At 38.9% G+C, this 14,398-nt stretch overlaps 1 protein-coding gene across 1 annotated transcript in view; it reads right to left on the reverse strand.

The window, feature by feature from the left end:
- ASTN1 (astrotactin 1) overlaps nucleotides 1-14,398 on the reverse strand; it is a 466,613-nt gene that overhangs the window by 94,328 nt on the left and 357,887 nt on the right. Inside the window, exons 10-11 of the mRNA XM_044674890.1 lie at nucleotides 13,097-13,247; nucleotides 3,367-3,533 (exon numbers count right to left, since the gene is read on the reverse strand). Coding sequence (XP_044530825.1) covers nucleotides 3,367-3,533; nucleotides 13,097-13,247 — 318 coding nt within the window. The remainder of the gene's footprint in view (nucleotides 1-3,366; nucleotides 3,534-13,096; nucleotides 13,248-14,398) is intronic.

The following is a 14,398-nucleotide window of genomic DNA, read 5'->3' on the forward strand; positions in this document are numbered from 1 at the left end:
TAATAAATGTTTTAAAAAAAACCTTCATGTATAAAAATGAACCCAATACTCAAGATGGAGTCTTGAGGAGGGCAGAGTATAGTAGAGCCATCATTTCCCTATTCTTGAAGCTATGTCATTCAATGGAGCCCAAGATCCTATTAGCTTTTTTTGGCTACCCATAGAACTGCTGACCCATAGGTAGCATGTGGTCCATTATAAAACCATCAGATCTCTTTCAGGACAACTGCTGTCTAACCCTGCTTCTCCCCGCACAGTACTGACAAGTCAATTTTTGTACCAAGTATAAAACTCTATTTAATCCTACTAAATTTCATTTTATTAGATTGATCCCAACATTCTATCCTGTTTAAATCCTTTTGGATCTTGACTCCATCAACTGCCACGTTAGCTATCCTTCCCAACTTTTTGTTATCTGCAAATTTGATGATCATACCATCTGTTCCTTTCTCTAGCTCTTGTTTTTGGCTTAAATTTTGGGCATTTACATATAGAATTTGAGGCCTTGGGTTTTGCTACTGAATCCTTTCTTGGATGTCTTCTGCTGTGAACTGCTTGGTTTATCAACTGCTATTTCTTCTTTGCAGTTATTCTCCATGGATTCTAGCTTGTGTAAGATATAGACATAGATACAGATATGTAGATGATATACATAAATGATATAGACTTATCTAGGCACTCTTCTCCCTCTTCCATCCTTTTTCTTATTTTACTGTAGATTTGCATGACATCTGGGTACATTTTTATCCACCATTGTTAGATGTATTTTGTCTCTGGATAGAGATCTGTTATGCCTTTTTTAAACCATGGTTCAAAAATCTAAATCTCATTCTCTGATACCACCTTCTTAGCTAACTCTGCATTTCTCAAATTATTTTTTTTTCTCTTTTGTATCCTTCTCCTTCTTTGGGGAACAATGAGAAAAAATACAACCTGTCTCTCTAGGGTTTCAATTTCTTACCCCAGACTTCTTAATTACTGACAACAATTTTTAGGTTTCTTTTTGCGTTGTCATTTGTGTCCATGTGAAATCATGAAAAGTAGGTCATTATCCATTTTGGCAAGTCTTGTGAGGGTCTCTGTTTGGATACATACTCTGAGAAGGCAACAGAGCTCTCTATTGTGGATATCAGGTTGAAAAATAACTCCCTCCATACCTCTTGAGCAGGAAATTACTGATTTCTACTACTCATTTCTGCCTCCTCTTCCCTTTATTGTCTATTTTCACACCTGACAACTTCTTGGTATGTACTATATCATTCTTTATAGGATAAGCAGCTTCTCCTCTGTAGAATGTCCATATCTCTCCTCCTGAACAGATAAATGAGGAGAAAGGGGAAAGATAAAAAGGGAAAAATTATATTCTGGAATTGATTCTCACTAACAGAGAGGAGCTGGTTGCTAGGGTGGAAATGATGGGAACCCTGAGGGGAAAGTGACTACTTCTTCCTAAAGTTTGTGATAGAAAAGAAGAGGAAATCTCCATTTAGTATGAATATGTCCCCTAAATTTTCGGAAGGCAAATTGTAAAGATTTCAGAGGATAAAAAGGTTGGGACTATGAACTAAAATACTATAGAAGAAGTTAGCCTAGGACAAAGAAGAGATGCTCAAGAACAAAATTCCAAAGACACAAAAGGAATCAGTAAATGAATTAGTGAAAAAATAAACACATTCATTAAGAATACACTATGTGCCAAGCACTGGGTTGGGGGATATAGACAAAAAAGGAGATGCTCTTTGCTTTCCAGAAACTAACACTCTATTAAGAGAAATCAGTTCTAGAGCAAATGCAAAGATCCCCAAAGCCCTAAAGGTGCTGTAAAGAAACAGATAGATAGGAAGGCCCATAGGTCCATTGAGTCCATCAGTAAGTCTCAAGACAGTGACTATGGAAGGAACAGTGTCCTCCAGGACATTGCAGCGGGGCAGATAGCCAGGCACGATACCCCTCTAATTATTGGAATTATTCTAGTTGAAGACTCCCAGTTCATCCAAGCACTAAACACTCAAGTGTCCTTTCTCTCCCAGATACTTCAGCGGGCTCTAGATAAAGACCTTCAAATCTGTTTTGAGGTTCTTTTTTGAATAGCTGTTCTCTTTTTCCCCTTATTCCTTTGTGTATGTTTTCCATTCTCCAATATTCTATTAAGAGTACTCTCTTTGGATTCCCTTTATTTTCTTCCCCATTGAAGCCTTCTTTCAGTGCTTCTCAGAACCTGAGGTATGGAGCGTCATTCTTTGAATAATTCTACATAATAGGAAGGTGATCAGCCTACACTTGGAACACAGATAACATTTACTTAACTATGGCAAAATTACAAATACTCCCCTATTCTTCATAACTTGATATTTCTAGCCTTTAAAAAATAAAAATAAAAAAAACATATGTATAGCTCTTTAAAATCAGCAAAGTACTTTACAAATATTATCTCATTTTATATGCACAGTGGCCATGCCTTATCATACCATTTCACAGATGAGGAAACAGGGCATACAGAGGTTAAGTAACTTGCCTAGGGTTATACAGCTCCTTAGGTCCAAGGCAGGATTTTAACTCATATTCGTATTTCAATCCTAAACATATGATGAATGATTTTATACTCTATTTTTACATCTTAGTAACTATACAACCCCATTTAACCTTTTCCTCAATTCTAAGACCACATTCACATCCACATCAGTCTCACATCAGTTTCCCATCAGTTTTACCCTACCCATAGATCCACTTCACTAAATCTGCTTTGTCCCTTAATTCTTCACTTGCCATTCCTTACTTACCGCTGCCCTGTCTTATCAAATACTTTCTCCTTTTCCTACTTATGTTTACCTTTTCAGACTCTACAATCCTCCCTGATCCTTTACAAAGCCCCTTAATTCTTTTATACACATACTATTTGTTTTTGATCATGTTCTTCCTTGAGCTCCAAAGCATTGTCTGTGAAGAATAGCTGGACCTAGAAATTGTTCTCCTTCAAATGTTTATTACTATCTTCCCAAAGTTGCCAAGTTTCTCTTCCTTACATTCAATCTTTGACTTATGTCAGTAATCTAACCCTTTCAAATCACACTTCTGTTTTTCTTCTTATTCAACTCAAGCCCTCTCTTTTCTTCATGGTTTTTCTCCTATAGGCTGAAAGTAGAATGGACCCCAAATCCAGTGCTTTCTTCCAAGACAGCACAATGCCTAATCTCTAATTCTCTGCCACTCTCAAGAATAAGCTACTATATTACAAACCCCTGATGATCAGAAACTGGTTTATTTCATCATTAAATCCTAAGTCCCTATTTTAGTGTTTGCACAAAGTAGGTATTTAGTAAGTGTTCAATTGAATTTAAAGTATGAAGACTCTTTGAGTATACTTACCCACAGAACATAAGGATGTTATATAGCAAAGGATCCTCTGGGAAAGGTGCCATCTGCTGGAGACATAGCTGCTCACAGCCCCCGTTGAATCCATCAGAGCAGTCAACTCCAATATGGCGGTCATAGCAGCCGGTGCCATCCTTCATGGGGCTGAGTCCTGATGGGCACTGGCACAATCAGAAAGCATCCACACAAACCCAGATGAAACAGTGATCTGAACACTCTAGGGATCACAGTTTAGACACAGGCGACTGTTTTTAATGCCAGGGCATGAAATCATTAGCAATGGAAATTCATTCATGAACTTCCTACTGGACTGGACTCCCTTTAAAAGCTTGTGACCTTCTATGCCATACTGTTTCTTCTCTCTAGGCATCAGATTACACATATTTGCATTAAAACTGAGTTCTTCTTTAGCTAGATGGAAGGGATTGGGAGGGAAGGGAACATTATAGCAAAACTGTATGTGTGTGAGGCATGCTGGTTGAGCCTGGAGCTAGCAGAACAGTGGGTGTGATGGGCCAGAATTAAAATGCATTAGCAGGGCTTCCTTAGGGCTAAGGGACTGGAGTGCCACTGTTTAGGCCAAGCACTCATCGGACTCTTTTCACGTCCAAAGTACTTTGTCAACGCTTAGTGGAGAGTTAGAGTGAGTATACAGGGGCAAGTGAGGACAGCCCGAGACTCCTGGAAACAGTTGACTTTTCAGGTGACCTTGAAGAGGCCATTTGGCTATTTTGCACAGTTGGCAGATCTGGACTCCACCATTCACTAAACCCCACATTTATACATGTGCCATTACCCAATAGAACGACCCTTCAAAGCCAAGGGAGAAGTGTGCCAGGAGGTAATGGAAGAGGGCTTTCAGCCCTGTTACGTTGACTTCTTTCTAAGGTGAGATAAACGCTTCCTGGGTCACAAGGAAATACAGAGTGGTCTCAGTTAATGTCCTAAAAATGGATGAGGCATTCTTATAGAATGCAAAGTACAGAGGTTTTAGAGATGGATGACTTGGGTCTGACTTTATCACTCATTCGTTCTGTGATCCTTGGATAATCAATAGACTTTCTGAGCTCTTTTAAAATATCGGCAATATTAGGAATATCCTTGCCCTGCTCAGCTTAAAAGATTGCTCTGAGGTTTCATCCCTTTAAAAACTACCTGGTATCTGAAAAGCCCTATATAAATGTTCATTGATGTTTCCTAAACTAACTTAGTCACTGAATAGTCACTTTGGGGACTGAATTATATGGATGGAGCATATAAATACTAGTTTAAAGATGTTTAAGTGTTTGGAAATACCCCTAGGAGCAAAGAGATTGGGAGATATTTGGAGCAAAATAGAGGAAATTAAGCCTTTTTTAACACTCCCAGAAGAAGTACTTTGATCTAGACATAATTTGATATTTAATGTTTTGGAGGGGAAAATATCATTGTCATTGACATTTTTCTCATGGAGCCCCTATTCACATCTTGAAGCATCACAGGGTTTTGAGGAATGAAGTTTGGAAAGTATAGATTTAAGTTATTAATGCTGGATTAGATGAGAGAGCTGGAGAGCGGATTCCAGTTCCTTGAATGGAAAGGATAAAGATGAACACTTGCCATGCTCATCGACCTAGCTGCTTTCTTGTGTTTCTCTTATGATGAATACTTTTTTTTTAAATGTCCTAGTAAGAGGACAAAGTCTCCACTCATCTCCACATAATCGGCTTACTCTGTTACTTTGGTGCCAAATGTACCAGCCCAGCAGCCTGAAGCTGCAGCAGGTGTACCTGTTAAAACATGCCTTTCTTCCCTCCCATCAACCTGATCGAAGATCTCAATGGGATGCATGCTGTTTGCTGACACTAACTCTGCAATTTCCTAAACAAATGGCACCCCTGTGGGTTTACTAGGCTCCCAGCCTGGTCCATCCCCTTCTTCCCCACTGTGCCAGCTGGAGTATTGGAAGGTGACGGCCCTTCAGGAGGTTTCATGAGGCTGCTTCTTGCTGTGTATACCCAGATGTTTCAGATGATGGTAAACAAGCAAATGAGGCAACTGAGGGTTCCATCCCATGTTCCTTTTGCTCCAAACCCCATCCACTTTCTTGGCTATTCAGCTGTTTGGCCAGATGTGATACCAGAAGGAAATTTGGCTTTACCATTGTGCAGCTGCCAAGGCTTGAAGAGAGGGTCCTGGAACAGACCAGGGTGAAGCAGCGTTCAATGGTCACTATTGAAGGGCATTTTCTGAATTTCCTGAAGGGTTTGCCTGAACTGATCTTATCAAAATTTAACCAATCTTTTCCTTTCACTTACCTAATACTCTGGGAATTTTGCTGATGATGAAATACTCCCTTGCTATACTGGTAGAAAGTAACCATTTCAACCAGCAGTTGGGAATTCATATCTTTCCAACTTAGTTGGGTCCCCATATTTCAGTTTTCATTTCTTCCTCCCCACATCCCAGAAGCATCTTATCAACATAATTCTTAACAAGAATATCACCAGATGAAAACTGACCAGGCTCATTACTTTCAAGGAATAAAACCTGACTTCATTTGGTTCATTCCTCCTCTTTAACATCTAATCTAGAAATTTTGTCATCTGCCATTTTCTATTTGGAACAGTTAGATTAATAAATAAGAGTACTATAAGCTTTTAGTGGAAGTTTTGACCTAAGAGGAAAAGGCTTATACAATATGAGCTTAATAAACTAGAGCCCAATTATAAGAATCTATTTAGGAAAGAGAAGCAAATAAAAAAAGAAGCTTTCTCTAGTCATGCCTCCCATCTCCATGCTGATTTGGATCCTACAGTGGGTACAAAGTGGGTGTAAAGCATCTGAATAGTGGACCTGAAGTACTGGAATCAAAGAAGGGTTGAATGATCTTCACTTTTCTATATTCACTAAGGAAAGAGAGGATCTAATTACATCTCAGAAAAATTACTACCATCAGGGTTGAAGCAAAAATATATTGTATTTAACACTAATCATGTTAGAGTGAAAAATGTAATTTAATAGATGTAGAGAGAATTTGACTCAAGCCCAAGACCTGTCACTAACTTGTTCTGTGATCTTGAATGTCACTTCATTTCTGCCTTAGTTTCCTCATCTCTAAGATGAGGAATTTAGGCAAAATAATTGCTTAAGATTACATGAAACTCTAATATTCTATGGCTAGAAAGTTCTGTTAATGAGAGCATCTTATTTCCTATGCATTCTACCCAGGTAGTGTGGTAAAACAGGAAACATGTCAGATTTCATTAGGCAGTTCTCTTCCACTTTATTGCCTGGGTAATATTGGGTGAGTTCCCTACCTATTCTAGTCCTCAGTTTCCTCATTTGTAAGGGAGACATACTGTACTAGATGACTTCTAAGGATTTTTTCAGTGCTAAATCTATGGTCCTATGAATCAAGGTTTCATTGAAATATGCATCTCATTTTATTTTAGCGAAAGAAGTCTTACTGTAGCTTCTCCCTCAGGGCTCACTGAGAATCTATATTTCTTTCTCGAAAGAATGCTCAATTCTCATAAAACTTCCCTCTTTCCACCAAGGACCTTAAGTCATTGTGGAAGAGCTTAGGAGAAATATTGCCTCTAGTTCTGGGGGAATTGTTGTCTGGTTTACCCTGATTCACAAGGGTTTTAAGAGCTGTTCTTTGGGTGTGTGATGGCCCCATCCATTTTTGTGGCTACATGGAAAATGAATAGACTGTTTCAGACTGGGGCAGTGGGTCTTCTCCAGTCCCACTTCATATAATCCATGTCCTCTAATGCCAGAAATCTCATAAAAGATATATTTTGGTTGGTGAGGGGAGAATCTTTGTACCTGCTGATGTGATTGAGTAACAAGCACCACCTTCCCTTATGCCTTGCATCAAACATAGCTGATAAATGAGCATTCTATTTCAGCGACCCCTAAAACACACAAGGTTAATTGTCTTTCATGGGCTGCTCATGGCTTCTTGGCTTAATTCTCATCTAATGCATATTTGTGTTAATGAGATTAAACTGGTTTTCCCCATTCAACTCCCATCACCCCCTCCTTTTCCTGCAGCCCCCCACCTCCCATATTCCCTATTCCTGCAAGTGTTCTGCTGGCTAATTACCCAGAAACCTAAATGGGTCTTGCACATCTAGGGTGCACCAGTCTCTGTTCCTGTCTATCTCAGACTGAGAGATGGGTGCTCTGGTGACAGGTGAAGGAGAGAGAGAAGCTAGCAAAGCCAGTGCCCTTGGGAATAAAGTGGGCTGCTTGGCTTGGCTTTCATTACCTCATCTTGTCTGGGCACAAAATGAATAGTGATTCACCCAAAAGAGCACCCTGCATCCCTACTGGGTGAGGAAACAGGCCTCTTTTAACAGGGCAAAAGAAGCCCTCTTACTTTCACAAATCCTGTTCTCTATAACTTTCTGATAAAACCTGCCATAAAAGTCTCAATATGAGAATTTCATTTCCCCTCCCCACCCCTCATATACTCCCTAGAGAAACAATTTATAGAGCTACATTTAAATAAAATCTCACTCAAGTTCCCTGCCATGCAATTTCCCACAAACCTCCAAACTATGCAATATAATTCTCTGCTTATTTTTCTACAAGAATAGTACTGGAGTAAACTAACACAGGGGTTATCTGCAGTGGCATGCAGATTGGTACATTGGAGAGCAAACACTGAATGTGGAGTTAAGGGACTCAGTTTCAAATCCTAGCTCTGTCCCTCACTACTGGTATGGCCTTGAAAAAAGTCCCTTCCCTTTCCTCTTGGCTTCAGTTTCCATCTCTATAACATCAAGTCCCTTCAAACTCAAAATCTGTAATCCTCACAAAATTGCTATGCACCTACTTCAATATCTATTGGCTTTCAGTATAGGATAATGATGTATCTCTGAGGAAAACTAATTGAATGCGGACAAATGGGTTGAGGGAGTAAATAAGAGAGAAAAGAATAGTTAGACAAGGAGGGTCAGTGAGTAACTGAAATACCTGGTAATGATCATTTTCTTTCATGTAGTCCTTTATGGTTACAAAGAAATTCTATATACATCATCTCATTTGATACTCAGTCATTTTGGAAGTCATACATACACTATCATGTCCATTATATAGATGGAAACACTGAAGCTTCGATTCTGTAATTTGTCCAGGATTACAAAGGTAGTGAAGCTTTGACTTATGTCCTGTGTAGGTCAATTCATTTGGCTTTCTTCCTTGATCACAGACTATGGTCTTTACATCAGACAGACATTTAAAAATATATGCCCTGGATCACCATAGGGATTTGGTGAGAATATGTGTGAAGAAGCAAACACGGTCCCATTGGCAAAACAAAAAATATCTTTGGTAACATCTTAAAGATGATGGATCAGTCATTGATGTCATCTCTGAATAGTAAGGACAAAGGTATAGTTCAACCATTTTCATATTAAATAAAATAGGTCTTTCCCTTGGCAACTAATGGAAGGTTGAATGGCCAATCATAAGGGAGATTGTCTTATTGTTCTGGTATAGATTGGACTAGATGTTTCAACTCTGAAGTCCTTTCCCTGATTCTTTGCTTCTGTGATTGTATCTAGGTAGAAGCAAGTCACAGTCCACTCTCCTGTTTATCTCCCCCAGTGTTCAGCCCATCCCACTACTCAGCCCATCTGAGTGCTCTGCCAAAGAAGCTTCCAGCTGTCTGTGTGAGGTTTGATTTGGAGGGCAGGGCAATTATGCTTTGCACAGGTCTTTGCCTTTCACGGGTATTTGTTTTCATCCTCCAGAGAATATATAAACAACAGGGCAATTAACTGGATAGCAATTAACCCTGTGGGAGTCCATGCAGAGCCAAAAAATGTGTCTTGCCTCCTTAGAAATACGGATGAAGGCTGAACTGACAATGGGGACAAAACAGGAATGTTTGCCTGGAGCTCTACTAGAAAAACTTACTTGGCCAGAGTTTTCTAAGGGTCCTTTTCTCTCTTAATAACCAATAAAGTATTACTTTCCTGAGGTTACCTCTACATGGGTCTTTCCTTTAAGGGAAGAGCAGCAGCAACACCAATGCTCATAATTTGGGGCAAGAAGAAAAGCTCACCCCAACTATAGCTACGAATAGTTGGTGGGAGACATAAGTGTATAGTAGCCTGGGCAACTATAGATATATTAGGCTTCCTTTCTTCTTGACTTCTTATTCAGAGATTGACCTTTACTTAAAAGAAAGATATATGTATGGAGGCATATCCAGAACACAAATCACAAATAGCGTGATAGATTTAAAATGGAAGGGACCTTCAAGCTCATGATTCTAAATCCCCCATTTTACAGTTAAGGAAACTGAGCCTCAGAGAAGTGACTTGACCAAGATCATCTGCCCTCTCTCTCCCTTCCCCTTTCTCCTCCTTCCCTCCCTCCCTCTCTCTGTCTCTTTGTTTCTATCTCTGTCTCTCTGTCTCTGTGTCTCTGTCCCTGTCTCTCTGTCTCTCAGAGATATGACTAGGATGACCCCACGATGAAAAAGGCTCATAGTATATAATATGGCTTATTAATGATGGATTTCCTTAGGACAATCCAAATTGAGATAAAGTTCAGTGCAGTGTATAGAGCACTGAGTGGAAGTCAGTGAAGATGAGTTCAAAACTCCCCTTTGCTACTTATTATCTGTATGAAACTTTTCCTTTCCAGATTGCTTCCAGCTTGAATGAATTTCTCCATCAGATGTCACATATTTCATTTTATAATTCTCTAAAGCATCTATCATGTAGACCATAATTATCTCTTTGTGACTTATCCTCCTAGGTGGCATAGAACTCTGAACCTGAAGTCAGGAAGATTTTGGTTCAAATCTGAACTTAGATACTTAATTGCTGTGTGACCCTGAGCAAGTCACTTAATTTCTATTTTCCTCAGTTTCCTCAATTAAAAATGGGGATACAATAGCACCTACCTTCCAAGGTCATTTTGGGAATAAAATTAGATATAAGTGTAAGCATTTAGCAAAACTCCTTGCATATTATATATTATTAATAAATGATTGCCCCCTATCTCATTGGACTGAAAAAAAAAGATGATCTTGATTTGAATCCTGGTTGTACTACTTACTAGATACATATCCTGGGACAAATCACTTAAACTGTCTGGGCCTCAGTTTCCTCATTGGTAAAGTGAAGGGGATTTGACTGTATGATTTTTAAGGTCCCTTCCTACCTTATTCCTTTGTTTAGCTTTGCCTCTCCCCTATCCCTCACTGAATGCCTCATATAGCATTTGGTTTAACTCTTTGTTTAATGCATGAATTGTTTAACATATGAAGAGGTCTAGAAAGAACTGCCCCACAAGTCTCACAAATATATGTCTGTCTGGGCATAAGTCTGTCTTTCACAATGGCACAAATGGACTCATGGGTAAAGATTTAAAACTTCAGCTATTTCCCAATTCTGCTCCATACCTTCCTCAGATAAAGTCTTTCAGGCAAGTCTGGCTTATGACTTCTTTGGCATTTTGTAGAAGGGATATATATGCTTCAGGTTTAGTTAGATGGTCCTTGGGGTTTCTCCCTCTCCTTGGCTTCTATATACCTCCATTTCCTGATCTACAAAAATGATACAGTATGTCAACTGACCCAACTGTTCATTCTTCTTACTAAGGGGCAGTGAGACTGGTGATTACCACGTAGTAGGAGAGTACAGGACCACTCCAGTTATGGGTTGACTTTCTTCTGAGGGACAGATTCTAAAAGACAATGGTCCTATTACAAATGCATATTCATCTCAGTGATTCACCTCAGTCCCAGTCTCCCAGAGCATGGTGTTAAAAGAGAAAAATCCATCAGTTTGGATCCAGGCCAGGCAAAAGGCTAGGATAGAGCAGGAGTATTTGACAGGCAAACCATCAAGAAGGATATAGGGAAAGGGCAGAGGTGTAGGGGAAGAGAATCACAAAGTAAACATGTCTTTGAAATGTGTTTGTGTGTGTGTGTGTGTGTATGGGGGGTGTATGCATGTTTGATATGCTCCAACTTGAGAAGAGAGTTTGAAATTTAGATGAAAAATAAATGCAGTCTGAATAGCAAGAAAAATGTCCTAACCTTGAGCTCTGCTAGACAGTGAAATTGTCTCCTGAAGGACCTTATTGGGATCCTCATTACCTGAGACTTTGAAAATGAGACTGGGAAGAGGAAAGAAGGGTGGGCTATAAGGGATATACTCAGCTTCTAATCCCAGAACCTGAAAGATAAACTAAATCTTTTCCATCTTTCCATTCTCTGTGCTACTTTCTATCCCTTTGATAGAATTGATAGCATCTCCCCTCCCCATCCCATCTGTCTGTCTGTCTGTCTCTCTCTCATTTCTATTTCTCCCTTTTTATCCATCTCTCACCTGTTCTTTCCCTCCTCCCTTTCTCTCTCCCTCCTTCTCTTTTCCCTTCTCTCCTTCACTCTCCTTTCCAATTCTTCCTCCTTTCTTTTCCTCATTTTTTTCTTTCCCTATCCTTCTATCTCCCACTAACCCGTCTTCTTTCTCTCATTCCTTTTCTCCCTCTCTCCTCCTTCCCTTTTCTTCCCTTCCTTTTGCCTCTCCTTCCTTCTTTTCCTCTCTCCTTTCTGTCTCTGTTAGTCTCTGTTTCTCTCCCTCTCACATTCTTGCCCTTTTCCTCCTTTTCCTCCCTTCTCAAAGGACTCATGCTACTGAAAGCCACAACTTCCTAAGCAGAAGCAAATAAGATCTTGGGGCAAAAACCATTCCTCTTCTCCAGATCCAGGTACATATATGTTTTTTACAGAAAGCTACTCCTTCAGTGAGCCAAGAGAAGAGCTTGTGAGACCCAAGGACTTAGAAGGAGCATAGCTTGCAGCTAATGTGAGGAACTTTTTGCTAGCAAGCAATATGAGGGTTAGAAGCAGGTGAGGAGAGAAAAAGGAGAGACCACCATGTTCTACCTATGGAGCTTGAAATGGGTCATCAAAGCCATCTTGCCCAAACCTACACTCAAGGAGGGGTATGGTGAAAAGATCACTCAATTTATTGTCATAGATCCTGGATCACACTCTTAGCTCTTTCATTGACCAGTTATGTGACCTTGGACAAGTTGCTTAGTCTTGCTTGGCCTCAATTTCTTTACCAATAAAATAACAATTAGCTGACCTCTACAGTCCCTTCCAACTCTAGTCTATGATCCTGTATTCTTGTACTGAGTCACTTGGGTAAGTCTTTTTATCCCCCACTGGGTTGTAAGATCTTGAAGGACCACAAACACATATTATAATTATTATTATTTTCTCCCAAAGAACATAGCATTAGAGCATAATATGGCATAACTCAATAAATACATCCTAATTAATTAACTTATGACCAGAAAGGTGACAGATGGGTTTGTGTCATTCTGCAGCTATTGGGATCTTGCTAATCAACAAACAACCATACTACATGTTATATACTCTATTTGGTAATGGAGTACAAATTAAAAAGTTAGCCTTTTCTTGGCATCAACATTCTACTTCTAAGGGAACTTTTATGTGGACTAGCTGATGGTCAGAACCAGAAAGAACTGTTCATGTTTCAATCATTTTTTTTAATTCACAGTGTACTATTAGCTGAATATTTACTTTTTTTCTAATCCTGTCACTTCCCTTCCTCCTTCTCTCATCCCCAAGTTTTCCATAGGCATTTTTAGATTTTGTTGGCTCTTCTCTCACCTGGTCTCAGGCTTCCTTTCCATTAAAAAACAACAACAACAAAACTACTAAGGGGAACTAACATACCACACAACCAGTGGAATCCAATTTGCGATCTGAGATGCAACGAAAATTCTTGCTACAGCCCCCATTATCCTTGGTACAGTCCCTAACAGGTCCAAATGAATCCAAGAGAACTTCCAGGCTGTCAAAGGAGGATGAGGTCATCAGTTCCTCTCTGTGGGAAGAGACAGGCAGAAAGTCATAGAAAAAAAAAGAAGTCATCTTACACTTATTGATTACATAGACTTACACACATGCTAACTCCTTTGATCTTATGAACTGATGCATGTATTAATGTGTAATTTCCATTTTATGGATAAAGAAAAAAAAGGTTCTTAGCAATTAAATGCTATAAGCATTGTTGGTCAGAAATAAGGGTGACCTGTTCCTATTCTGAGTAGCTGAAATGTGTCATTTTATCTCTCTCCAAAAATAAATAAATGAATTAACAAAATAGATAAATATATATAGATGAATAAATTTAAAAATCAACCAAGTTTGACTCCAATCAATTAGTATATTGGTGACATTTTAAAAAACAAGATAATAAGAACAATATACCTTTATTGCAACTTACTTTTATGAAAAATGAGTCTATTTAATTTTGAGTGATCCTTAACTTTGATTCCTATGATTTATGAATTGTATTCACACATGAATACACACATCAGGCATGCACACACATGTTCACATATAGATGTATATATATACAGTATAGACATATAGATGTAATTATAGTTTATAATTTTATATATCATCTGTTTTTATTTCAATTTAAAAATTTAATTACTTAAACCTAAATTATTCCAAACTATTTTATTTATGAATAAATGTATAAATCTATATTATTATATAATAAAAACAAAGTGAATATTCAATTAATTATACACTGTGAGTTATATGTGAATTAGAAAGAGAGAAAGAAAAATAGAGGAGAGAGAGAAAGAGAAAAGGAGAGAGAAAGAAAGAAGAAGAGAGGGAGAAAGAGAAAGAGAGAAAGAAAAAGAGAGGGAAAGAGAGAAGAGAGAGAGAAGAGGGAGAGAGAAGAAGGAAAGAGAGAGAGGGAGAAAGAGAGAAAGAAAAAGAGAGAGAGAAGGAGAGAGAGAAAGAGAGAGAAGAGGGAGAGAGAGAGAGAAGAGGAAAAGAGAGAGAGGGAGAAAGAGAGAAAGAGAAAGGAGAGAGAAGGAAAGAGGGAGGGAGAGAAGTAGAGAGAAGTAGAGAGAGGAGAGAAAGAGAGAGAGAAGGAGAGAGGGAGAGAGACAGGAAGAGAGAAAGAGAAAAAGAGAGAGGAAGAAAGGAGAGAGGAAGAGAGAAAGAGAGAAAGAG

The sequence above is a fragment of the Gracilinanus agilis genome, chromosome 4 (assembly GCF_016433145.1).
Source record: "Gracilinanus agilis isolate LMUSP501 chromosome 4, AgileGrace, whole genome shotgun sequence".
NCBI lineage: Eukaryota > Metazoa > Chordata > Mammalia > Didelphimorphia > Didelphidae > Gracilinanus > Gracilinanus agilis.